General features: G+C 37.7%; 1 protein-coding gene across 1 annotated transcript; it reads right to left on the bottom strand.

Moving 5' to 3' along the window:
- Positions 1 to 25,504: 25,504 nt before the first annotated feature.
- Positions 25,505 to 26,790, bottom strand: LOC306843274 (C-C chemokine receptor type 7-like). The gene is made up of 2 exons (XM_079374648.1): positions 26,659 to 26,790; positions 25,505 to 26,582 (listed from the first exon to the last, which is right to left on the bottom strand). The coding sequence occupies exon 2, from the start codon at positions 26,559 to 26,561 to the stop codon at positions 25,590 to 25,592; it is 972 nt and encodes a 323-aa protein (XP_079230774.1). The 5' UTR covers positions 26,562 to 26,582; positions 26,659 to 26,790; the 3' UTR covers positions 25,505 to 25,589.
- Positions 26,791 to 27,336: the final 546 nt, after the last annotated feature.

Genomic DNA, 27,336 nt, shown 5'->3' with positions numbered 1-27,336 from the left:
CAAGAACACAAGTACAGACAAGTACGCATATTGAGAAACGGCCTCAGTTCCCTCCCTTACCCGTTGCTCATATCCTGTCGCCTAGCAACCGTGACAGCGCCAAGCAAGAAGCGGGAAAATGGACAAACAAAGAGTTATTCTCCTCATTTTAATTATTTTGGAAGAAATAAAGCAATTAAATAAATTAAATACTTTCTTTGCTCGTTGTCTTTGAGAGTTTTTTTTACATCAGACTACAAGACAGTCACATCCAGGTAAGCCATTATAGCCTATTTTTATTTGTTTTTAAGTATTCTACTAATTTCTCCTACAAATTCATTGAGCCGAAGCATAAACTTTAGCTTGTTTTGTCAGAGAAACTCCTCTCCCACTCCGCTACCGCTCGCTTCGTCCGCCATTACGCTCTGCCGAAAAGAATTATGGGATAGGTAGGACGGGAAAGGATCCACCACACCCATCCTTCCAATTCGGGGAAAAGGAGGACGTATTTGTGGGCCGCATTTGAAGGATCCTACGAATTTGGACAGCCTTCGTCGCGGCGCTGTGACGTAACATCCTTCAAATGAGTACTCCGAAGGATGCAGACCCTGAATTTGGACACAGCCTCCACCAACTGCGCTGATCAAAAGCATCATGGGAAACGACTTGCTGACGACACAGCTTAATGCTCATTGGCTGCGAATGTCATCTGATATTTTTTCCCCTTAATCCTAAGAAGTCCATTAGCTATAACCTAATACTATTTACTTTTTCTATAGTAATTTATTAGTAATTAGGACATGTGCTTTATTTAATTACCCTTGCTGACGTTTGCAGTCCAACAACACAACGAGATTCAGGAAGTGTCCGGCTTGCCTGCACTTTTTTCACTCCTCCCCTCACTGCAGCCGCCTACTCTCGACTAAATTACAGGCGAGGCAAGGCGCATCTCAAACAAGCCTGCAGCAACTTTGGCGGCTGGTCTCGGTTTGCTCTCGCGGTACTGATGGCACATGTGCTATTGGAGAAAGGCGGCTGCAGCACCGGTCAAAGTCAGACAAATGTTCTAACCAGAATGCATTGCTTTTGTCAGGCAGCAGCCGATCTTTGCGGCGCCACATGAAGTTGAACAAGCCTTTTTTTCCCATTTCAACGTGTCGGCCGCAAGCAGCTGATTGTCTTTTGCAATCAGCTCGGCCTTGCACGCGCTCACAGCTGATTTTCATTCTTTTATTTTCTTTGCTCCAGTTCTACTTCTCGTCTTTGTCTTTTCATTGTTAGTGTGTTGTGTCGCTTTGACTTTACGTTTTTTTTCAGTTGTACCGATTAGTTGTTATGTAGGGTGACCATACAAAAATGTCCTGTGGCAATCCTGTGGTACTGCAGCAGTACTACATAAATTTACCACACAACAAATGAGCAGAGCTAAATATGACAGGATTACCACAGCACTTTCTGTTGTACAGTATCACAAGAATTTACCATTAGATGTCATATGTGTTTTTTCTGTTTAGTTTTTTTTGTGGTAATTCCAACACAAGCTAAATATGACAGGATTACCACAGCACTTTCTATATAGCATGAATTTACTATAGAAAATACTGTATTTGTATGGTTTTTGAATTGTCTTTGTGTGAAATTTCCAAAACAATGACATCTAGCTGGCAGAAATATAATGCAGGGGAGTGCAGTTTGTGAAAAAGTAATGTGATATTTTTAAGGTTACTATAAGATCTGAATTAATATATAATATAAATGCCAAGCTGTAATCAACTGCTAAAGTATTTTACAATATAAACAATTGTCTGATCTCACTTTATCATAACTGAACATTATATTAAACTACAAATTAATTCCGCTTAAAGGACCGCTTGTCATTTATTTATTAATGTATATTATTCATGTCCATTTTTTTTTTATTTTGCAGAAAAAGGGAAATGTGCTTTCCCTATTCTCAGCCTCAGACGTCACGCCCACGGACCATTGGCTAAACGTCTGATACATACGGCACGCAAAAGTGGAAACACTTCAGGAGTTTCGAAGTCATCATCGGATTGATTGAATTATACAGGATTTCTGGGTTAGTCAACACTAAAAAAAAATGCCAACTCGTTATTAGTTTCAATGGTGTAGATCAGGGGTGGGCAAACTTTTTGACTTGAGGGCCACATCAAGTTTTCCACATTAAGTGAGGGGTCGCATAATATGAAGCTTTGATTTATTTTAATTTTTTTTCTAAATTGACACTCACTTACTAGGCTACTGTACTATGTATACTTGTACCTACATGGCAGTTCTATTCTTGTACCATCTCTACCTATTTTTATGAGCACTTTATGGCACAGATAAGTTGCATCAGTGTGCAAATGAATTAATGTATAAGCCACATTTTATCATTTCATTCAGAAATAATGTAAAATAAACGAAACGTTTACAAACATTAGAAACATGTTTTTATATTCCCTACACTCCACAAACAATCCTGTAAATTTAGCAGTGGTCAGAATAGAAAAAAAGAACGAAAACATAAGTAAAAAACAAACTCAAATTATAGTGGCATTCACCATAAACATATATTATAATCGCCCAGCCTTAAATATTTAAAGCGAAACTGAAACTAGCGGCGTGGTTGCTGGAAAATGCACAATTTAAACTCACTTGCCTTTTCTCACTCATCACTAATCCTGATGTGCTCGCTTTGCAATTGACCTTGATTGCTTTATATAAGTCACCTTGGAAATTGCAGCACATTTCAGATGAAAAAACGCAATTTATAATCCAGAAAAACAGTAGGCCTACTATATCAATTTTCATAAAAATGTGTGTGGAAAACAGAAGAAAGCATATCTTTGCAAGATAAAACGACAAATTATTTCCATGTTTTCCCCACAAAATGACTGCACCCATGAGCAGGAGGATAACACTGGCATTTGTTCTGATACTGGAAAGTATTTTAATTTTTAAAACAGTTCCAATAAGGCATTTTTCAAAACAAATGAACACTTTCACATTTTTTAAACATGTAACTTATTTACAATGGTGTCAGTTTTGTAGTGTATATAGCAATTTTGACTTTTTATTTTGTATTTTCTGTGCGGCTTGAACGCGGCGTCCGTCAAAAATAGACTAGGCGCCTCTCTTTAGTGAAGCTGCGCGGAGTGCCGCTTCTGAAACGCGCCGCGGATCGACTGGAGCGGCGGGACAGTATAAATCAGGGGTTATACACTGAAATACATGCTACAGCGCCATCTATTGGATTTTACTGATATTGCATATTGGAACAACTGCCTCACGGGCTGGATGAAAAAGCCCGTAGTTTGCCTACCTCTGCAGATTCGTATCATTTTTTTTTTAATCCCTCGCGGGCCGCCACAGGAGTGATAGCGGGCCGCAGTTTGGACACCCCTGGCGTAGATGGTAAGGCACATGCTTTTTGACGCAATCGAGCTCGAGTCTGCCTTTTGCCGAACTTTTTTCTCCCTTTTCAAATCTCATATCGCATCAGAAAGGCGTTTATTTTCGATAAAAATGAAGTATATAATCAAAAAGTTGAAAATAAAGTATCGGGTAGGGTTAGGGTAGGTACAGGAAGGGCTTTATTGTCCCAATACGGTGGCATCCATTTAATAATTTGAATTAAAACTATAATTTACTACGTTATTATTGTGTACAGTTTTATAATGTACTACAATACTGAGGTATAAGGTATAAGTAGTAGAAAATCTAGCTATTTTAACAGTGTAAATATGTTGAGTGTATCAATAAAAGCAAATGCACTTCGTGTCGAACGCAGGGTAACCTTCTTTATTCACCACATGTATAACACACTCCTTCGTTATCTCCTCTCACCATAACTCACATTCGAGAGCTCCCTCTAGAGGCTTACTCAGAACACCACATATCTCTCTCTCTTAAGAACAAACATGCTATAGGTATATAGTTTCAGTGCACTTAGTTAGCCGTTAAGATACACGTTACTGTTGATTTTTCTTTTTCTTTTTGTAACCTTTAACTCTCAACACTGTGATTAGCAAACAAACCCTTATGAACAAATATTGGTACAGTAATGCAATTTCCAAACACTGGGTATAAGCATTACCTACTCAACACAATATTCACAACAAGAACGTGCTTTTCCATATACTGTAGACACATATTTTGCTAGTAATGCATTAAGCACATTTTACATTACATAATCCTGAGTCCATACAGGGGCACGCCTGCTCCGAACAGGTCGTGTAACTACTGCAGGTTGTTCAGCTCCTACAGGATTAGTATCCCCAGAGTCAAACAATGGCAGTTCACTGGACTCATCTGCTCTGCACGGAGCAAGTGCAGGTGCCAGGTGGGATGCATTCCAGCATCGTCCATCTGACAGCTTATATGTGTATAGTCCTTTCTTACCCACAACCTTCAGGGGTTTTCCAAATTTAAACTGGGTCTTTGGCACAATTCCGGGTTTCTTTACACGGACATACGATCCACACGGAAATGAAACATGTTTTGCACTGCGTTTTCTGTCACTGTACTGTTTAGTTTTTTTCTGTTTCTCTTTCACGTGTGAGGCAAGCTGGTGAGGTGTGAGCGGCCTGCCTGCAGGTGGCAAGCAAAGACCCGAGACGTTAAGTTTGGTTAACATGGCTCTCCCATGCAAAAGTTCTGTTGGTGTGCACTGTGTTGTGGCATGAGGCGTTGCACGGTATGCCTGCAAAAATTCTGTGGTGAACTCCCTCCAGTAAAGCAGTTTGTAAACTATCCTTTAAGCTGCGATTGAAACGTTCGACTTCCCCATTTGCTCTTGGGTAATACACAGATGATGTCCTGTGTATGATTCCTCTGTTTTGCAAGAACAGTTTGAAGTCGTGCGAAGTGAACTGTACTCCATTATCAGAAATCAGCTCTTTCGGGTTTCCTTCCCTGCTAAACACTGTAGAAAGGAACCGTGTCACGGCATGGGTGGTAGGATGTGAGACAAATGCTATCTCAGGCCACTTACTGTAATAGTCCACCAGAGTGATCACAAAACGACAATCAGCAGGTGCTGCGTCAAAAGGTCCCATGATGTCTATGGCCACTTTCTCCCAGGCGTCAGTAGGGTAAGGCACAGGTTGGAGTGGTGTGGTATGTATGACAGCCGATTTGTCATGTAACTGACAAGTGACACAAGCTTTGACAGCTGCTTCTACTTGTTTGTCCATGCCAGGCCACCAATAGAGCTCTCTCAGCCTCCTTTTTGTCCTCACAATGCCCTGATGTGTATCATGTGCGAGTGCGATGAACTTCGGCTGGATACATTCTGGAACCAGTAGGCGTGTGGTTCCGCGCACCACGCAACCATCCTGGAGTGAAAGTTCATGCCGCACTTGAAAATACGGCTTTAACGCATTATCCAGTGTCTTTGCACACTTTGGCCATTTTGAAGCGAGCAGTCTGCGTAGCTCAGCTTGGATAGGACAAGAATCACATGCCTCTTTGAACTCAGAGCTGGTTATTGCCGTAAGTGTAGAAGTGAGAGCTACGACTTCCAAATCATGTTCCAGACTAGGTTCAGTACTAGGGAGTGGTAACCGAGATAAACAGTCTGCAGTCACGTTCTCATGCCCCGGCTTGTACTGAATATCATAGGTAAAAGCCATCAGCCTAGCTGACCATCTTGCTATGCGCATACCTGCTCTACCTTGACCCTTAGATGACAAAAGGGTGGTCAGCGGGCTGTGATCTGTCCGCAGTGTGAAGTGTCGTCCCCACAAGTAGGTCCTCCATCGCTCTGTGGCCCAAACACATGCTAGTGCCTCTTTTTCTACTGTGGAGTACTTCCGTTCTGCTGCGGTAAGAGTGCGTGAGGCAAAAGCCACTGTTCTCTCCATGTTGTCTGCATGTATCTGGGTAAGAACACCTCCTATTCCGTAGTCTGAGGCATCTGTGGTGACTATAGTAGGTAGTTCTGGATTGAAAAGCGCAAGGGCAGCACTATTCACAATTAGTCCTTTAACTGTCTCAAAGCTCTCCTGAGCCTCAGGTGACCAAACAAATGGAGTAGAGCCTCGTAAAAGCACACGCAATGGCTCCACCACTGTAGCATAATTTGGTATGAATTTAGAATACCATGATGTGAGACCCAGAAATGAACGAAGGCTAACCTCATCAACAGGAGGTGGTGCATCGGACACTGCAGAGATATGAGAAGCATCAGGCTGTAATCCCTTCTCAGACAGGGTATGACCCAGGAATGACAGTTCTGCTTTTCTGAAGTGGCACTTTGTCATGTTCAATTTGAGGCCTGCTTCATTGATTCGCTGCAGCACAGCTTGCAGATTTTCGTCATGTTCCTTGAGCGTTGCTCCTGTGACCATGATGTCATCCAAGTAACAATGAGCTCCAGACTGACCTTTAAGGATGTCAGACATCATCCTCTGGAAGCAGCTTGGGGCTGAGGCCAGTCCATATGGAACCCTTTTGAAACGAAATAATCCATCATGCGTAATAAATGCAGTAAGGCTTCGACTGTCCTCATGCAACGTTACCTGGTGATATGCACTTTGGAGGTCTAATGTGGAAAACACTGTCGCTCCACACAGGTTTGCAAACATCTCCTCCATATGTGGAAGAGGAAAACTGTCCACTACCACTGCCTTATTAGGCTCACGCAAGTCGACACAGAGCCGAATCCCCCCATCTTTTTTTCTAGTGACAACTATTGGGGAGACCCACTCAGATGCATCCACAGGCTCAATTACATCCTGTTGTACAAGCTTCTGTAATTCCTTGGACACCTCATTGCGAATTGAGAAAGGTAACCGCCTCAGTTTCTGCTGCACCGGCTGACTGCCAGGCCGAACCTGAACACGATGTACAAATCCTCTTGCACATCCCAGCCTGTTTTCAGAGTTTGCATCTATAGATGAGACAGGATGCGTGCACTGGTCTGTACTGACCTGACCATCACAAATTTGTAAACACAGTCCAGTAAAGAGGTCTCTGCCCAGCACAGCCGATCCCTTTTGTACAATGTATAAGTCTGTGGTAGTGCAATGGCCTCCATATGAGATGCTGGCTGGCAGGCATCCTTTCACTTTAATTGCATCGCCCCCAAAGCTAACTAGACTGAGTGTCGGTGGTGAAAGGGGTGCTTGACTGAAAGATCCAGTGTAAATGGACATTGGCAATATGGACACTGCTGATCCCGTGTCCACCATTAACTGAATGTCTTGTGTTTGTCCTGTGCTTGCACATATCTGTACTGTACACATTATTTTTCCCCAGTCACGAGCAGAATGTTCAATATTTAACACAGTCACTTCAGGTACTGAAATTTCACTCACCCGTTTGTTTCCACGACATATCTTTGCAAAATGTCCTGTTTTGTTACAGTTCCTGCACACTGCCTCCTTAGCAGGGCATCCAGGAAAATTGGCTGCATGCTGCTCAGATCCGCAGCGGTAACAAGTACGTGAATGGGTAAATTTTGGAGGTCCACGCGAGGCGTTGACTTTACTTTTGCTCCGTCGGAACCTGTTATGTTGTTGAACTGCTTGTACGGAGTTGTCGGATGACGCGATCATTGCTTTAGCCTCCGCTGTAGCAGTTTCAATTTGCCGGGCAACAGTCACGGCTTTCTTAAGGTCAAGTGGCACTTCCAGCAGCAGCCGTTCTCTGATGCGAGCTGAATTAGTCTTTTCGACCAGCTGATCGCGTATCATCTCGTCCTCCATCGCGCCGAATTCGCAGGTGGCAGCCAGTTCACGTAGCGCAGCAACATACTGGTCTGTAGTCTCGCCCGCGCGTTGGCTCCGTTGGCGGAAGCGGTAACGTTCAGCAACCACATTAACTTTAGGGACAAAAAAATCCCGTATTGCACTCAAAGCAGAAGTGTACGTATCGTCTCCCTGATCACTCACGTTCAGGGTGTAGAACAATCTTTGACCCTCGGCTCCCAGGCAGTGTATCAGAAGAGCGCGCTGCCTAGTATCAGACAGCTCCTCGCCCACGGCCAGCAAGAAATTGTTGAAAGTTTTGATCCACGCTGTGAATGGAATCGGTGGTTCACCCGGTGTTTGCAGGAACGGGACAGGTTGGCTCAGACTCAAAGCCATCCTTGTCGCCAATATGTTGAGTGTATCAATAAAAGCAAATGCACTTCGTGTTGAACGCAGGGTAACCTTCTTTATTCACCACGTGTATAACACACTCCTTCGTTATCTCCTCTCACCATAACTCACATTCGAGAGCTCCCTCTAGAGGCTTACTCAGAACACCACAAAATAGCATCCTCAATACATATTCTACTCAAGTAAAAGTAGGCCTACTATTACATAAATAAAAGTACCAGTCTAAAAATCTACTCAAGTAAAACTAAAAAGTAGCTCATTTAAAATTTACTCAGAGTAAAAATTACTTAGTTATATTTTAACAGTGCAAAAAAAATGCAAAAAAAAAAAAAAAAAAAAAAAGGAGGCAAAAATGTAATAGGCCAAGGGTGTCAAACTCAGCTCCTGGAGGGCCACAGACCTGCAAGTTTAGATATAACCCTAATTAAACACATCTGATCCAGCTAATCTAATCGTTTAGGCTTATTTGAAAACTACATGGTATGTGTGTTGGAGCAGGGTTGGAACTAAACTCTGCAGGGCTGCTGCCCTCCAGGAACTGAGTTTGACACCCCTGGGATATAGGCCTATATATTTCAAACCAGTTGTTTTTAATATATTTTCATTAAAAAAAATTCAGTCCATCTTGCTATTAATCATGTTTTAATGGATACAGGTTAATCTAAAACATACATTTAATAAATTTTCATACATTGTTCAAATGGTGCAATGCAAACTGATCATCATGTCATCACACGTCAGATACTCATCTGAAACGGAACAAAGTGGTCAAACCACATGCACAGTGTTTCCGTTCCTGTTTCTGGTTTAGCATTTAGTGTCAGGTTAATGAAGCAAGGATATAGTTTCATTACAAAAATATAAGACCTAAACATCTGCCTGCCAGTATTATAGTGGGACAACATTTATAAGACACCATAGCAGCAATTAAATTCATTACAGGGTTGTTTTTATAAATGATTGAAAATGATGTTCATCTTTCTAAAGATTGAAAAATCTATTTTCATACCAGAAATGCAAAATGCAGTGACAGTAACACGGAAAACATGCACAAATTAGAGAAATTATAAATTATTTAAATAATTATAAACAAGACATATTAATTTAAAAAGTAAAGAGTGTAAAGACCATCGACTCTACCGTGCGACTCCACCGGGCAGGGACACCGGCAAGGGATAGTAGTAGCTTTTTATTTAATTTTTTCATTGATATGTTTATTATTGAAATGTTGTTGTTATATGCATGTGTTAATTTTATTTAATTTCTTTATTTTCTTAAATATGTGGGTAGATAGTATTTATAGAGTTGTAACTTTTTAGTTTTAGTTACTTTTTCTTATTTGTAAGTCGCTTTGGACAAAAGCGTCTGCTAAATGACAAAAGTAAAAGTAAGTAAGTAAAGTAATCCTCAGTGTGTTAATGATTATGGTAAGCATTTAAGAGAGATGGTAGTTCACGTTGTGTCAGAATTATTGATTTATTACCCTCATAAAAATTCCACCCCCCTCCCATAACTGGACACCTGTTTGGACACCTGTTTGTACACCCCTAGCCCCCACCGTCTCTAAGCGGCCATTTTATTGACCTTATGGTGAACTTAAGAATTTATGACTGTGTGTGTGTGTGTGTGTGTGTGTGGGACCAATGTTATGTGCTTTAAACTTTAAATGATGAATTTGTGTTAAATGGGTAAAGGGATATTTTATTAAAGTGTTTTCACATACACATCAAGAAAAAAAAAACATCAAACATGTACGTAAAACGTACAAAGACTGTTTATTTCCCTACAAGTGTAGACTTAAAACAGGAAAAACGTAGAAAATAAAACCAAAAAAGCATTAGATACTATCTTTCCTATCTTAAACTAGTTGTTTGACAAAGTTAAATAGAAGAAGTGAGCGCGTTCGTTTAAACCTATTTTGCGGTTTTAAAAAGTTGTGAGTTTATAACAGGTACAAAGTTAGATAATATAGATTCGTTTTTATCTTACGATGGTACGTGTGTTTTTCCCTTACAAGTGGACACTAGTCTTGTTAAAACAGTTTTAGGAAAAACTAAAACAAATAAAAAAGCATTAGATACGCTATTTCCTATCATTAGAATTTAAAACTAGATCGTTTGACAAAGTTAAATAAATAGAAGAGTTGCGAGCACGTTCGTTTATCTATAACAAAAAAGAATCGGATGCGTTAGTTAAAACAATAAGATATTTATCAAAAAACTATGTCTTGCTTTAAAAAAATAGTTTGACTTTATAACAGACATAAAGTTAAATAATATAGAGACGAGTTCTCTTACCGTGAAGTGAAATAAAAAATATCAGACCGTTAAAACACCAGCATAAGATAGCTGTAAAATCTTCTCACATTACAATTGAAAACCTAGTCTTTGTCCCAACTTAGAAAAGTTAAACAAATGTCTATCTTACGCAGCGTCCGTTTACACAACCTCACGCTTCTGTGTCAAAACTGAGAATGAGCTGCGGGCCGCTGTCAGGACACACCCACAGCACCGCCCTCTAACGCTGTAAGGACAAACCGGGCTGAAGATTTGCATGTTAAAGAAATTAAAGTAATGTTTTAACATTAGAACAAAGTTATTTATAAATATTTTACATTTCTCAATTAATGAAACCGTTCACCATTCATCATAAAGCTTTTCACTTTTGAAATTAGGTTAATCTATACAACTTTTCTTTTAAACATTCACCTCTAGGACACAGGGGAAAAATGTTGTTTTCAAAAACATTGTTTGAAAAATGTTCTTATTTTATTTAAGCGTCTTAATTCCTATAATAGACCTTTGATATCTGTCAAGCTTCTGCCGTGGTATAACCCAGACTTTTTTTCGTTTTAAAAATGAGGTTACACAAGCTTCTTCTAAACATTCACCTCTAACCCAGGAAAGTGTTGTTTTATTTTATTTTATTTTAGTTATTTACACTTAACACCTTTTATTTATTTACTCTTTGATATTGTCAATCTTAAAACTTCTAGGATGCTATGTCGGTTAAAATACACATGTGTGAGGACAAACTGAAATGTATACAGAGTAATAAAATCAGCACACCTCTCTGATTTTCTTGCCGTAAGACTTGTTATCAGTTGAAACAGACGTACAACCTCTAAACATTTACATCAACACACAATATGCAAAATATCACCGCTCATGCACCGCAATGAAACGAGAGAAGTTTGAAGATGGCGCGCAGAATCCTTGACGCTGTGCTATATCAGTTGCACGCGCAAATATCAGAATGAAAAGTGGTAAGAGAGGATTACACTTTGATTTTCTCACCGTAACACTTGCGTGTGTTATCTATCAATTGAAACAGAAGTGCGTAATTAAACCTCTAAAGTTTTACAACATGCACCTGCGAGCGCGCAGGGTCTGATGCGAACTTTGCCTAAAGTTCACTGATCAAAGCATCTCTATGACATCTATTTTATGACGTGCACCTGCGCGTGTGAACTCTGTCGAAGGTTTAGGCAAAAGTTCACTGTCCGGTCAAAGAAACTGTGACCTATTGAACCTTTTCATGACACATATCTGGTGAAGTTAGGTGTACTTGAGAATTGAGTATTTATAATGTATTTATAATCTATTCGAATGGTGGGGTTTAAATTAACGTTCAGGAAGTGATGAGATAGAAAAAGAAGGCGATAACCACAAACTTAAATACATGTCCCACAAAGATGACGATTTTAATAAGACGGTGCTGTAGGAAAACGTTCTTTAATTTACTTCATTCACCTATTATTTCTTTGTTTCACTCATATATTTTTCAACCGTCAACACACACACACACACACACACACACAAACATTCAACATATCTACATGTAAACATCCACATAAACAACCATACAGTTAAATATTTAAACTTTTATGATGTCTCATACAAACCTTTTTTAAAGAACGTTTAGAATCACGCTGGGTATCTTTACAAGATGATGAAAAGCAGCATGATTAAACAATGATATAACTTTTGTTTTAACAAATAAGTTTAATCTAAACTTATAACAAACCTAAAATCATGATCCTTTAGACCAGAGCAAGGATTAGAAGCCAAACGATCCTCTGAGTAAAGCAAGACACTTACAGAGATTTTTCTTTAGGAATCGGACCTAAATTAGATAGATAAAGAAAACACACACACACACACGCAAATCTGAGTATGCTAAATTTTAAATACGAGCAAAATCATATATGTTGTTTTTATTTAAGAAATGTTTTCATTTTAATCTACACTGTAGATAGTATGTGTACTGTAAAAGAACAAATATACATTTCACTTAAAACTTCAGTAAAATAATTACACCGGCAGTTTTAAACATGATTAAAAAGTTTTAAACACTTTGTGTGTCACTAAAGTAAGTCATGATGTCAATTGTCTTTAAATTAAACTTTAGTTTATTCTTCAATTTCTTTAAAATAGCTTGATGATAATGTGTCCCAAGTGGTTTTCTCACGAGTAGATAACTCTTTGGATGTCTTTGTGACAAACATAATTTTTTACTTCAGAAAAGTTTTCGAAACGTATGACTGAACTTTTACACATTTGACAGACCTACGTTTCAAATTATTTACCCGAGGCGTTTAACACCCAGACGGGTTACATGTTATTTTCTAACGTTCGTGGGAACCTTTATCGGTGTAAATTTCTCACCTAGAACGCAAAACTTGTAAATCTTTTGGATTGTGTATGTTTTTAGGTGAAGACAGCACTTTGCGAAAGACACCTCTTTAAGTCTTGCTGTTTTAACCTTAAACCTATTACAGCTGAAGCAAATCAAACTATTGCACTGAAAGCTGCACAGTCATTTAAGTTTGAACATGTTAAAATGTCCGCACTCTTGTAAAGACACATAAAACACACACACACACACACTAAAACAAAACCCTATACAGTTAAACATTTAGACTATTATGATGTGTATTTATGTTTTCATCTCTACAAGATGATGAAAAGCAGCATGATTAAACAATGATATAACTTTTGTTTTAACAAATACGTTTTTAGATCTTCCAAACCTAAAACCACAATGTTCTAAAGCAAGGATTAGAAGCGGTCAAATCATCCTCTGATTAACGCAAGACACTTACAGACATTTTTCTTTATGAATTTGACCTATATTAGACTGAAAATTACTTAAGGTTGTCTGCAACAAAAGTATAAGGTCCCGCAAATGCTTCTCAGAATCTTTACAACAGATTAGACTTTCTTTCTCAATTTAAAAACGGTATTATTAACCGCAGAGTTTAAATGTAGCATTTGTTCACAGTATAATGTTCTATTAAAATAAAAACAACTGGTCTATATAGGTTTATTTGACTAAGATTTGATCAAATAACTGATATAAGAAACATGCAAATATTTGATAAGTCCATCTTATCACACCACAACCTGACGTGTCTGATGGTTTATGATAAGATCTTACTGATACAGATGTGTTAAGTGTCTGTAAAATAGTTTAAAAAGTCATCTTTTTAGCTTCCACGTAGGATTTGTGTCCACGCTCGAGTGGTTTTTGTGTAACAGAATCCTGAGACAAATGAAAACAGAATGTGTGAAAGGCTTTACTCTTTAAGATATTTGTAATGACAGACTAAAAGCTTTATAAAACAATCGTGCGTATGCATTTCTCTCGTACATGTATACAGTAACCGATGAATACACAAAACACCATTAATACATAACCTTCCTGACTCCATTGTCAGGAAGGCCCAGCAGAGGCTGTACTTTCTTCGCCAGCTGAGGAAGTTCAACCTGCCACAGGACTTACAGAAACAGTTCTACTCTGCCATCATTGAATCCATCCTCTGCACCTCAATAACTGTCTGGTTCAGTTCATACCAAATCTGACCTCAGAAGACTACGGAGGGTAGTCCGCACTGCTGAGCGAATCATTGGTACAACCCTCCCCACTCTCCAAGAGCTGTACTTATCCAGAGTGAGCAAAAAGGCTGCTAAAATCACTCTGGACCCCTCACATCCAGCACACTCCCTCTTTGAACTTTTACCATCTGGTCGACGCTACAGAGCTCTGAGCACCAGAACGACCAGACACAGGAACAGTTTCTTCCCTCAGTCAATACATCTCATGAACACTCAATAAATAAACGTAGAACACACAACTAATACATTAGCCATTCACCAAACTCACTTATTTTATTTTCTCATTTCTAATTGCACATACTTGACCTGTACATACATAGTCGCCTATATTATATATTATATATTGTGTTATTTATTTATTTTTTTGCTGCTTTGTACACTGGTTATTGGCTATTTCCTGTTATTTTGTTTCATTACCTGTGTCCTGTCCTGTTACTGTCCTTCTGTTGCACTGTGGAGCTTCTGTCACTACAACAAATTCCTTGTATGTGTAAACATACTTGCCCAATAAAACTCATTCTGATTCTGATAAATTCAGTGTGATTCTATCATATCAATCAATAATAAAAGATTTAATTTATATACCATATCTGACTTTCTCTTCAAAACACAATAAACTTTCTTACGACTTTTTAAAATGTGTTGAACAACCGGTTTTGGGGGAAAACCGTATAGTGTTGTGTTTCTAATTTAGGATGGTTGTAGTTAATCACGTCTTTATCTAAAACATTTTTTATTCAAACTCTCTTACGCACACACACACACACACACACAGAGCTTTCCCGGACAGCTGCAAATTGGCAACAAATTATTTTCTTTGTTTTATCATTCAGCTGTAGCTAAAACCCTATAACGGAGTTATTTTATGCATTATCGCAACTATAGATGCTGAAAGTGCTCATTAACCTGTTTAACTCTAAAAATGTGAACAATGTCACTAACGACTAGTTTAACAAACAATGGTACGCTTATAAAACAAGTCTGGAAGCGATTTGAAGTATTCTAACAACAAGTTCAACCGCTTCAGAAAATAGCACCGCAGTAAACTCTGGATGTGATAACGAACGCCTTATCAGATGTTCAACATATTATTACAAGGCCTTGCTTATAGTTTATGATGAAGGTAGAAAAATATAAGAACACAACCAAATCCTAACACTATTTCACGAAATAACGCAACAACGGGTGCTCCGTTTCAACATATAACTTACACGTCAAATCTGTTTTACCCTAAGTATATCGTATTCTTCTTATATATATCTATATATATATATATATAGATATATATATATATTTGTTTAGGCTAAATAGCTACGTTTTAACAATTCTTTTTGTTTTTACAAAGATGTTATATTGAACGCGTGTAACTAATACCTCCTTCAAACGTTGCGGCCTTTCAGGTCAGCGAACCACAATACCCAGCATACACCTCAGACTACAAACGTGGCCGTCGGGGATCCATATCCCAAAATGCTCGTGCGTGACAGCGCTCTAAACCGTAGGACTTCTGATTATACGGGCGCACAGATATAAAAAGACACGCATTTCCACACTTTTTGTGAAGTACACGCACCTTTCCGTGTTGTGATGATGTAAACCCTTTTTGTGGTCTCTGTTAGCGACGTGAAGTCCAATACATTTCTGCGAAACGATTCTTTCCCACAGTTCGGTTCAGTGATTCGGTTCAAATAACCAATTCTTTGTCTCATTAAGTCGTCTCGCTGTAATCAAAACGGGTGTGAAAGGTGGGATAACATATTAACGTGATGTTTTGGTACGTGTCTTACACAACCGTGCGTTACTTAACGTTTTTATTAAGTTTTAATATAAAAGGTAATAGTCTGTTAACAATTTTGATGCTTTTATTATGAAATCGTACAAAGAACCACTAAAGTACGCACTGTTTGTTAACACGGAATAGTCAAAATAATAACCTACTACGAGGTTTATTTACAGCATGCCGAATGTAATACAGTTAAACAGAAACATTACAACATTTCAAACTTGTTAAACAACAGCTTCAGTACATTCCTCTTATGAAAACGATTAAAATCGAATGCTGTCAAACAGAACGTTGTCTGCAAGTTCCCGACGTGTAAATTACCAACAAGTTCTCAATATTCTCAATATGAAAATATGTTCAAAACGCATAAACATCCATCACGCATATAGTTTGTGCGTCGATTTAACACGTTCTGTACATACGATCAAAAACACGACCGACAGACAGACAAAACCTCAACGATAGCTGAGATGGATCAGGAGGGAGGACAAAATTATTATTATTCGTCACAATAACATACCGGGTCCGAGAAATTTGATACCCTTACTACAGATTTTCGCGACATTCTTTATTCTAGTTGTTATTTTCCTCTTATTCAATCATAAACCTGCAAGAGTTAAATTAATTGACAACATTTGAACAAATTCTCTAAGTGAAAAAATGAAATCCTGTGTTTTACGTTCAGATTTGTCTGATCGTTTTGCGATATTGCATCATTCTGTAATTCGGGTTAACGGGGTTAAATTCTCAAAAGAAATACAACAACGATTAAACGACAGTCCTTCTACATGACACCGCTTAAGACTAAACAACACTAAAGGACTTCTTTCTGGTCTGTCTACGATGCGTGCGTTCACAAGACAACCCGTGCACGAAAAACGGGGGTTTGTGTCTTTCTGTTAGCTACATACGACTATTTCACTTCAAACTTTTCTAACTATTACGCTTGAAGCTACGCGTTTCACAGTACATACGCAGATACGTGTTTCTTTTTCGCATGTCTCTAAACAATAGTTAGGTAAATGACTTACATACAGCTGATACGTCATTTTAAGTAAAAGGTGGGACGATTTATGTCTTTTTTATTTTGACCACACCAATGCTTTGATACCCACGTTTTCGACGTCTGTCTTTTAAGCCTGACCCCAGAAAACAGATGTCTCAAAATTTAGTTCTTCTTTTTATGAAAACGTGCGGTAAACAGTTTTTGTCCTCATCTGCAGTATACCGATGCGTTTTAACACGACATAAATCCCAATAGTTAGTTAGCAAACACGACTGTTTATTACTGAGATAAGTCACATCAGAGCTGCATTCTAGTTTATATTCAACATTTTTCATCTACCTACATGTTTAACGGCGCTACTGTTCTAGGTCTCCTCACGCCGTTGTGAGATATAAACCGCAAACTTTTTTCATAGCGTTAAGCTTTGAAACCATAACAATTTTTACGTTTCCATGACTTTGCGCGCTCTTTCTGCTTGAATTTGTTTACCGCAGTTTCACCATCCTTATCTTATTTTCCCCCGCCTAATTGTATTTGTTAGGCCTTACGCTTGCTAGTTTTGTGCTGTTCATATAATTCGATATTTCTGCTATTTTTTATTCAATAAATATACCCTCTTCATTCACAATATTGTATCAGGTATAAGATACAAGATCCTTTCTTATTAAATTGATAACAAACAAACAAAAAAACTTATCTTAGCCGTGACCGATGTTTAGGAATTCCTGGCGACAACCCCACCCACCCTGTACACCAGCCAACAGGTTGAGGGCGGTTCCGAAATCTAAAACCGTCGATGACTGGCCTGACAAACTCAGTTACGGCGTTGCTACCAGGTTTGAAAGTGCAGACGGCGGAGCTACCAAAAACAATCAAAACGTTATATACATGGATCGACAGAATCAGCTTCAAGAATCCAATTCATCTGAGCCTGACGCCCCCCGCAATGTTTCTACTGATAACGCCTCGGCGGATCTGAACCATAAACCGGAAACTGAAAGCGAAATTCCACAGGACCATCGCGGATTAAAACGGTCAATCAAGATTTTAGGAAACGGGGACAACGTTCTATATCGGTTAGGGGACAAAACGTATCTCTTGGAAAGAATCGAATTCTGAAAAATCGTCTGACGCTGTGCAAAAGCTAATGGATCGTGACCGGAGTTCTGGCGATGTTGCGGATGTGCGACTGGAGTCCGACTACGGTACTGGAAAAACGTGTCTTGTAAAAGACGTCATAGACCCCGCTGTTAAACCGCATTACCGAGGACAGATGATCAAACTGATGCAAACGGTCATCGAGCATGCTTGCGATCCGAATCACGATTGTGCGGGGGATACAGAGCGTGTAAAAAATCTCAAGAACGAAATGGATATTGTAAGAAGCCTGAAAAATAACCCATGGCCTGATTTGAGTAGCATGTTTCTCACCGGCAAAGAGTCTGCCTTTTTAATAACCAGAAAAATTCTGGATGTAACGTCCGAATGTGAGGATGAAATGGACATTAACGAGGTTCTCTGTCTGTGTACGTGCATAACAGATTTATGCACGTCGTTGGCTGCAAAAAATTGTGATTCTATAACGTGTGAAATTGTTGAATCGCTGGTTGATTTTATATTTGAGCAAAACATGTTTGTCTGCAGAGATTTTCTTTTCTGGCTAGACCACCGGTATAATGTCGTTACTACCGCTTGTTTGTAAATTTGATCATTTTCGTCAATGTATGATTGTATACTCAACGATATATTGTTGAAATAAAAGGTTGTCACAACTCCTTATTCTGTTCTCTGACTTCATAAAAATGTCTTTATTTAAAACGTTTAAAGGTAACTATTTAAGCGGTACAGATAACAACTAGAATAAAGAATGTCGCGAAAATCTGTAGTAAGGGTATCAAATTTCTCGGACCCGGTATGTTATTGTGACGAATAATAATAATTTTGTCCTCCCTCCTGATCCATCTCAGCTATCGTTGAGGTTTTGTCTGTCTGTCGGTCGTGTTTTTGATCGTATGTACAGAACGTGTTAAATCGACGCACAAACTATATGCGTGATGGATGTTTATGCGTTTTGAACATATTTTCATATTGAGAATATTGAGAACTTGTTGGTAATTTACACGTCGGGAACTTGCAGACAACGTTCTGTTTGACAGCATTCGATTTTAATCGTTTTCATAAGAGGAATGTACTGAAGCTGTTGTTTAACAAGTTTGAAATGTTGTAATGTTTCTGTTTAACTGTATTACATTCGGCATGCTGTAAATAAACCTCGTAGTAGGTTATTATTTTGACTATTCCGTGTTAACAAACAGTGCGTACTTTAGTGGTTCTTTGTACGATTTCATAATAAAAGCATCAAAATTGTTAACAGACTATTACCTTTTATATTAAAACTTAATAAAAACGTTAAGTAACGCACGGTTGTGTAAGACACGTACCAAAACATCACGTTAATATGTTATCCCACCTTTCACACCCGTTTTGATTACAGCGAGACGACTTAATGAGACAAAGAATTGGTTATTTGAACCGAATCACTGAACCGAACTGTGGGAAAGAATCGTTTCGCAGAAATGTATTGGACTTCACGTCGCTAACAGAGACCACAAAAAGGGTTTACATCATCACAACACGGAAAGGTGCGTGTACTTCACAAAAAGTGTGGAAATGCGTGTCTTTTTATATCTATGCGCCCGTATAATCAGAAGTCCTACGGTTTAGAGCGCTGTCACGCACGAGCATTTTGGGATATGGATCCCCGACGGCCACGTTTGTAGTCTGAGGTGTATGCTGGGTATTGTGGTTCGCTGACCTGAAAGGCCGCAACGTTTGAAGGAGGTATTAGTTACACGCGTTCAATATAACATCTTTGTAAAAACAAAAAGAATTGTTAAAACGTAGCTATTTAGCCTAAACAAATATATATATATATCTATATATATATATATATAGATATATATAAGAAGAATACGATATACTTAGGGTAAAACAGATTTGACGTGTAAGTTATATGTTGAAACGGAGCACCCGTTGTTGCGTTATTTCGTGAAATAGTGTTAGGATTTGGTTGTGTTCTTATATTTTTCTACCTTCATCATAAACTATAAGCAAGGCCTTGTAATAATATGTTGAACATCTGATAAGGCGTTCGTTATCACATCCAGAGTTTACTGCGGTGCTATTTTCTGAAGCGGTTGAACTTGTTGTTAGAATACTTCAAATCGCTTCCAGACTTGTTTTATAAGCGTACCATTGTTTGTTAAACTAGTCGTTAGTGACATTGTTCACATTTTTAGAGTTAAACAGGTTAATGAGCACTTTCAGCATCTATAGTTGCGATAATGCATAAAATAACTCCGTTATAGGGTTTTAGCTACAGCTGAATGATAAAACAAAGAAAATAATTTGTTGCCAATTTGCAGCTGTCCGGGAAAGCTCTGTGTGTGTGTGTGTGTGTGTGTGTGCGTAAGAGAGTTTGAATAAAAAATGTTTTAGATAAAGACGTGATTAACTACAACCATCCTAAATTAGAAACACAACACTATACGGTTTTCCCCCAAAACCGGTTGTTCAACACATTTTAAAAAGTCGTAAGAAAGTTTATTGTGTTTTGAAGAGAAAGTCAGATATGGTATATAAATTAAATCTTTTATTATTGATTGATATGATAGAATCACACTGAATTTATCAGAATCAGAATGAGTTTTATTGGGCAAGTATGTTTACACATACAAGGAATTTGTTGTAGTGACAGAAGCTCCACAGTGCAACAGAAGGACAGTAACAGGACAGGACACAGGTAATGAAACAAAATAACAGGAAATAGCCAATAACCAGTGTACAAAGCAGCAAAAAAAATAAATAAATAACACAATATATAATATATAATATAGGCGACTATGTATGTACAGGTCAAGTATGTGCAATTAGAAATGAGAAAATAAAATAAGTGAGTTTGGTGAATGGCTAATGTATTAGTTGTGTGTTCTACGTTTATTTATTGAGTGTTCATGAGATGTATTGACTGAGGGAAGAAACTGTTCCTGTGTCTGGTCGTTCTGGTGCTCAGAGCTCTGTAGCGTCGACCAGATGGTAAAAGTTCAAAGAGGGAGTGTGCTGGATGTGAGGGGTCCAGAGTGATTTTAGCAGCCTTTTTGCTCACTCTGGATAAGTACAGCTCTTGGAGAGTGGGGAGGGTTGTACCAATGATTCGCTCAGCAGTGCGGACTACCCTCCGTAGTCTTCTGAGGTCAGATTTGGTATGAACTGAACCAGACAGTTATTGAGGTGCAGAGGATGGATTCAATGATGGCAGAGTAGAACTGTTTCTGTAAGTCCTGTGGCAGGTTGAACTTCCTCAGCTGGCGAAGAAAGTACAGCCTCTGCTGGGCCTTCCTGACAATGGAGTCAGGAAGGTTATGTATTAATGGTGTTTTGTGTATTCATCGGTTACTGTATACATGTACGAGAGAAATGCATACGCACGATTGTTTTATAAAGCTTTTAGTCTGTCATTACAAATATCTTAAAGAGTAAAGCCTTTCACACATTCTGTTTTCATTTGTCTCAGGATTCTGTTACACAAAAACCACTCGAGCGTGGACACAAATCCTACGTGGAAGCTAAAAAGATGACTTTTTAAACTATTTTACAGACACTTAACACATCTGTATCAGTAAGATCTTATCATAAACCATCAGACACGTCAGGTTGTGGTGTGATAAGATGGACTTATCAAATATTTGCATGTTTCTTATATCAGTTATTTGATCAAATCTTAGTCAAATAAACCTATATAGACCAGTTGTTTTTATTTTAATAGAACATTATACTGTGAACAAATGCTACATTTAAACTCTGCGGTTAATAATACCGTTTTTAAATTGAGAAAGAAAGTCTAATCTGTTGTAAAGATTCTGAGAAGCATTTGCGGGACCTTATACTTTTGTTGCAGACAACCTTAAGTAATTTTCAGTCTAATATAGGTCAAATTCATAAAGAAAAATGTCTGTAAGTGTCTTGCGTTAATCAGAGGATGATTTGACCGCTTCTAATCCTTGCTTTAGAACATTGTGGTTTTAGGTTTGGAAGATCTAAAAACGTATTTGTTAAAACAAAAGTTATATCATTGTTTAATCATGCTGCTTTTCATCATCTTGTAGAGATGAAAACATAAATACACATCATAATAGTCTAAATGTTTAACTGTATAGGGTTTTGTTTTAGTGTGTGTGTGTGTGTGTTTTATGTGTCTTTACAAGAGTGCGGACATTTTAACATGTTCAAACTTAAATGACTGTGCAGCTTTCAGTGCAATAGTTTGATTTGCTTCAGCTGTAATAGGTTTAAGGTTAAAACAGCAAGACTTAAAGAGGTGTCTTTCGCAAAGTGCTGTCTTCACCTAAAAACATACACAATCCAAAAGATTTACAAGTTTTGCGTTCTAGGTGAGAAATTTACACCGATAAAGGTTCCCACGAACGTTAGAAAATAACATGTAACCCGTCTGGGTGTTAAACGCCTCGGGTAAATAATTTGAAACGTAGGTCTGTCAAATGTGTAAAAGTTCAGTCATACGTTTCGAAAACTTTTCTGAAGTAAAAAATTATGTTTGTCACAAAGACATCCAAAGAGTTATCTACTCGTGAGAAAACCACTTGGGACACATTATCATCAAGCTATTTTAAAGAAATTGAAGAATAAACTAAAGTTTAATTTAAAGACAATTGACATCATGACTTACTTTAGTGACACACAAAGTGTTTAAAACTTTTTAATCATGTTTAAAACTGCCGGTGTAATTATTTTACTGAAGTTTTAAGTGAAATGTATATTTGTTCTTTTACAGTACACATACTATCTACAGTGTAGATTAAAATGAAAACATTTCTTAAATAAAAACAACATATATGATTTTGCTCGTATTTAAAATTTAGCATACTCAGATTTGCGTGTGTGTGTGTGTGTTTTCTTTATCTATCTAATTTAGGTCCGATTCCTAAAGAAAAATCTCTGTAAGTGTCTTGCTTTACTCAGAGGATCGTTTGGCTTCTAATCCTTGCTCTGGTCTAAAGGATCATGATTTTAGGTTTGTTATAAGTTTAGATTAAACTTATTTGTTAAAACAAAAGTTATATCATTGTTTAATCATGCTGCTTTTCATCATCTTGTAAAGATACCCAGCGTGATTCTAAACGTTCTTTAAAAAAGGTTTGTATGAGACATCATAAAAGTTTAAATATTTAACTGTATGGTTGTTTATGTGGATGTTTACATGTAGATATGTTGAATGTTTGTGTGTGTGTGTGTGTGTGTTGACGGTTGAAAAATATATGAGTGAAACAAAGAAATAATAGGTGAATGAAGTAAATTAAAGAATGTTTTCCTACAGCACCGTCTTATTAAAATCGTCATCTTTGTGGGACATGTATTTAAGTTTGTGGTTATCGCCTTCTTTTTCTATCTCATCACTTCCTGAACGTTAATTTAAACCCCACCATTCGAATAGATTATAAATACATTATAAATACTCAATTCTCAAGTACACCTAACTTCACCAGATATGTGTCATGAAAAGGTTCAATAGGTCACAGTTTCTTTGACCGGACAGTGAACTTTTGCCTAAACCTTCGACAGAGTTCACACGCGCAGGTGCACGTCATAAAATAGATGTCATAGAGATGCTTTGATCAGTGAACTTTAGGCAAAGTTCGCATCAGACCCTGCGCGCTCGCAGGTGCATGTTGTAAAACTTTAGAGGTTTAATTACGCACTTCTGTTTCAATTGATAGATAACACACGCAAGTGTTACGGTGAGAAAATCAAAGTGTAATCCTCTCTTACCACTTTTCATTCTGATATTTGCGCGTGCAACTGATATAGCACAGCGTCAAGGATTCTGCGCGCCATCTTCAAACTTCTCTCGTTTCATTGCGGTGCATGAGCGGTGATATTTTGCATATTGTGTGTTGATGTAAATGTTTAGAGGTTGTACGTCTGTTTCAACTGATAACAAGTCTTACGGCAAGAAAATCAGAGAGGTGTGCTGATTTTATTACTCTGTATACATTTCAGTTTGTCCTCACACATGTGTATTTTAACCGACATAGCATCCTAGAAGTTTTAAGATTGACAATATCAAAGAGTAAATAAATAAAAGGTGTTAAGTGTAAATAACTAAAATAAAATAAAATAAAACAACACTTTCCTGGGTTAGAGGTGAATGTTTAGAAGAAGCTTGTGTAACCTCATTTTTAAAACGAAAAAAAGTCTGGGTTATACCACGGCAGAAGCTTGACAGATATCAAAGGTCTATTATAGGAATTAAGACGCTTAAATAAAATAAGAACATTTTTCAAACAATGTTTTTGAAAACAACATTTTTCCCCTGTGTCCTAGAGGTGAATGTTTAAAAGAAAAGTTGTATAGATTAACCTAATTTCAAAAGTGAAAAGCTTTATGATGAATGGTGAACGGTTTCATTAATTGAGAAATGTAAAATATTTATAAATAACTTTGTTCTAATGTTAAAACATTACTTTAATTTCTTTAACATGCAAATCTTCAGCCCGGTTTGTCCTTACAGCGTTAGAGGGCGGTGCTGTGGGTGTGTCCTGACAGCGGCCCGCAGCTCATTCTCAGTTTTGACACAGAAGCGTGAGGTTGTGTAAACGGACGCTGCGTAAGATAGACATTTGTTTAACTTTTCTAAGTTGGGACAAAGACTAGGTTTTCAATTGTAATGTGAGAAGATTTTACAGCTATCTTATGCTGGTGTTTTAACGGTCTGATATTTTTTATTTCACTTCACGGTAAGAGAACTCGTCTCTATATTATTTAACTTTATGTCTGTTATAAAGTCAAACTATTTTTTTAAAGCAAGACATAGTTTTTTGATAAATATCTTATTGTTTTAACTAACGCATCCGATTCTTTTTTGTTATAGATAAACGAACGTGCTCGCAACTCTTCTATTTATTTAACTTTGTCAAACGATCTAGTTTTAAATTCTAATGATAGGAAATAGCGTATCTAATGCTTTTTTATTTGTTTTAGTTTTTCCTAAAACTGTTTTAACAAGACTAGTGTCCACTTGTAAGGGAAAAACACACGTACCATCGTAAGATAAAAACGAATCTATATTATCTAACTTTGTACCTGTTATAAACTCACAACTTTTTAAAACCGCAAAATAGGTTTAAACGAACGCGCTCACTTCTTCTATTTAACTTTGTCAAACAACTAGTTTAAGATAGGAAAGATAGTATCTAATGCTTTTTTGGTTTTATTTTCTACGTTTTTCCTGTTTTAAGTCTACACTTGTAGGGAAATAAACAGTCTTTGTACGTTTTACGTACATGTTTGATGTTTTTTTTTTCTTGATGTGTATGTGAAAACACTTTAATAAAATATCCCTTTACCCATTTAACACAAATTCATCATTTAAAGTTTAAAGCACATAACATTGGTCCCACACACACACACAGTCATAAATTCTTAAGTTCACCATAAGGTCAATAAAATGGCCGCTTAGAGACGGTGGGGGCTAGGGGTGTACAAACAGGTGTCCAAACAGGTGTCCAGTTATGGGAGGGGGGTGGAATTTTTATGAGGGTAATAAATCAATAATTCTGACACAACGTGAACTCATTTATTCATTCACACAGATGATCCTTTGGTGGATCTCAGATTTTAGAATTGCATTAATGCAGCTTTTTACAACAGTGAATTAATTTTTACACAAACTGAAATGAGCAGTTTAAAAACCTAAACATAATTATTTGAATTTGTAATTGGAAATAAACAAATGTGGGTTACTTAGTACACTTTATGACATTTCTTGACAAGAAAACATAAAGAAAAGGATTCAGACAGCAGTTCAGCAAAGCCAGAGTCTTGCTTATATCACCATATACTCGGCGGAAAGAGTTCAGTTGGGAATGAACATCTGGATGAGATGTTTTATTCAGAGTAGTGACTATATCGATCACATTGATAATGTGCACAGGAGTCCAAAACAGAAAGAAAGCCACAACAATGCTGATCACGAGCTTCTTCTTGTAAGTCCTAATGTTTGTCCGCTGGTTTCTGGGTTCCTGGTCTTGAGGAGCTCTAGTTAGACTGGAGCTCTTGGCTTTGTTTCTCAACCCTTTGTCCAACCAGAGATAACATGCCAACATTATACAAAATGGAATGATAAACCCCAACAGGATCTCAAAAAGCAAAACAGTCACTTCTACAGACTGTGACTTCATTGTCCTCTGACATCTTAGCAATCCATTCTTGTCTTTGAGTCCTTGAGTAAAAAATACTGGTAGGGCAAAGGCAAAGGCTAGAATCCAGATGCCAATCAGCTGAAGGCGCCTGTGCCGTCCTTCCAGTCTCTGCAGTATCATCCTGTTAGTGACTCTTGACTTGATGACATTGTGATAGCGGTGCACGCTCATGGATGTGACCGTCAGAACAGCAACATATAGACTCCAGTGACCCCAAAAAAACATGAACTTACAAGACCAAAGGCCGAATATCCATCCAAACAGTATTCCATACAGCACAAAGAGAGCCACGCAAAGGGTCAAAGCATCAGAGACCGCAAGGTTTAGCATTAGTTTTAAGGTGAAGCTCAGATTTCTGTTCCACTCACGAGCAATGCTGATGATTACCACAATGTTGCTTGGCAAACCAACCAAACAGCACAAACCCAGAACTACAGCAGGAGCGATCTTCTCTGAAACCACAGCAGTGCTGTTAGATGTTGAATTGAAGCCTACGTTGCTCTCCATCATGATCAAAAATATTCTGAATATCTAATATTAGAGACAAAATATATGAGTTACTGAAAACCCATCCCACAAAAAAACATATTCTAAATGGCATGCTTACCTATAGCAGGAAACACAAAACAAAGACCACATTTCATTGCCACAAGCACAGGTTTTAGCAGCACTTTCATTAATAATTAATTAGCAACATGACACAGTATGTCTGACAAGGAGCTAAAGAGCGAGGAGCACTTGAGCGCCGATCGCCAACAAAACGGAGACATTTGAATGCCGTTTCAGCAAGCATGTAGGAGCTCTAAAACAACACTTGTCTCATTTCCTGTTGGTAATTTTAGCACATCAAAATGCCCCAAGCTACTGATGAAGCATTTACACAATTTAAAGAAGACTCTTTAGAAGGGTAAAGAAAATAATACCATAATAAAAAGTTCCCTCACATTAGTGTACAAACAAATATGAAAATGTATTGTAAATAAATTTAAATGTACATTCAGTAATTATCTGTTCAGGATTATAATTTAAAATCATGTTATATTAATTTATCAGTGGTGTAATGTAACTTTGGGAGTATCTTACTTGAGTTTTTATATTTCTGCCAACTTTTACTTTTACTCCACTACATTTCCTAATTAAAATGTATACTTTTACTCCAATACATTTCCCTGAACCATATTCGTTACTTACTACAAAATAGTCAGAAGTCAGAAGAACACAGACTACAGGAAAGCAGGTTTGAGAATCAGTGGTATGGTGCTTTTAAGTTAGACTCCTAAAAACA

Source organism: Barbus barbus (genome assembly GCF_936440315.1).
Source record: "Barbus barbus genome assembly, chromosome: 23".
NCBI lineage: Eukaryota > Metazoa > Chordata > Actinopteri > Cypriniformes > Cyprinidae > Barbus > Barbus barbus.
This window is presented reverse-complemented; position numbering and strand designations above follow the sequence as displayed.

Excerpts from the sequence above, each read along its gene's own strand:
- LOC306843274 (XM_079374648.1), bottom strand. The coding sequence starts at position 26,561 with ATGATGGAGAGCAACGTAGGCTTCAATTCAACATCTAACAGCACTGCT.